This window comes from Capsicum annuum, unplaced genomic scaffold, assembly GCF_002878395.1.
Source record: "Capsicum annuum cultivar UCD-10X-F1 unplaced genomic scaffold, UCD10Xv1.1 ctg14877, whole genome shotgun sequence".
Classification (NCBI taxonomy): domain Eukaryota; kingdom Viridiplantae; phylum Streptophyta; class Magnoliopsida; order Solanales; family Solanaceae; genus Capsicum; species Capsicum annuum.
In genome coordinates this window covers 1-776 of record NW_025820291.1, presented here as the reverse complement: position 1 = coordinate 776, position 776 = coordinate 1, and the positions used below count along the sequence as shown (strand labels likewise).

The 776-nt window shown below is 36.3% G+C and overlaps 1 protein-coding gene across 1 annotated transcript; it reads right to left on the bottom strand.

Moving 5' to 3' along the window:
- Positions 1–277: 277 nt before the first annotated feature.
- Positions 278–640, bottom strand: LOC124890238 (mediator of RNA polymerase II transcription subunit 22b-like; the record flags this gene model as incomplete). The annotated part of the gene is made up of 1 exon (XM_047402038.1): positions 278–640. A coding segment is annotated over one exon (363 nt), but the record flags the coding sequence as incomplete, so codon positions are not given.
- Positions 641–776: the final 136 nt, after the last annotated feature.

Below are 776 nucleotides of genomic sequence, written 5' to 3'. Positions count from 1 at the left end.
ATACTAACTTAAAGTGGTCTGTTTCACTTGTAAAAGGTCTTGTAGTAGTAATCGTAAGTTGGGGCAAAATTGGATTTCTTATCACTAGATTGTTTGCTCAGTAACCACATAGTAAGTATACCTTCAAGGTAGACAAATATACTAAGCATGGGGAGGGGAGAGGGGAAAGGAAAGCAAATAGGAAATGGAAAATGAATTTATCCATATTTAGGACATTGTTTCTTGGTGGTAAGAAGGCAGACTACTGGTCCTTTCTGCAAAAAAAATAATAAGGTCCCTAATAATCATGAGACTCAAGCTCTTTAAGGCTAGCAACTGCCTCCTCTTCAATTCTAGATAATATGCATTCTATTTTCTCAGCTTGTTCAGAAAATTCTTCTGGTCTTTGATCCACGTGATCATTTAGAGATGCAAATCTTGAAAACATAGATATTTTCTTCAACACCGACACCAACTTGAGCAGTGATTCAACTGTCAGGATGATCCTAAATGCGTGGATCTTCATCACAAATGTTTTGTGAAAAATTCTTACTGGTGTATCATTGACCAGTGCAACATTAAAAATGAAGCCATAACTATCAATAGTATACCCAATATCTGTATTCAACCTCTGTAGCAAGCTCTCTACATTGAGCTCCAGCTGCAGCAGTAGTTAAGTCTGTGATGCTTTGCATATGTGTAAGCAGAGGAGGAAAATGCTTAGTATTTTCTTATAACCCAGTGAAAGATAGTAGTATCATAATCAAATATATCAGTAATGGGTTAACGAGGAAGTA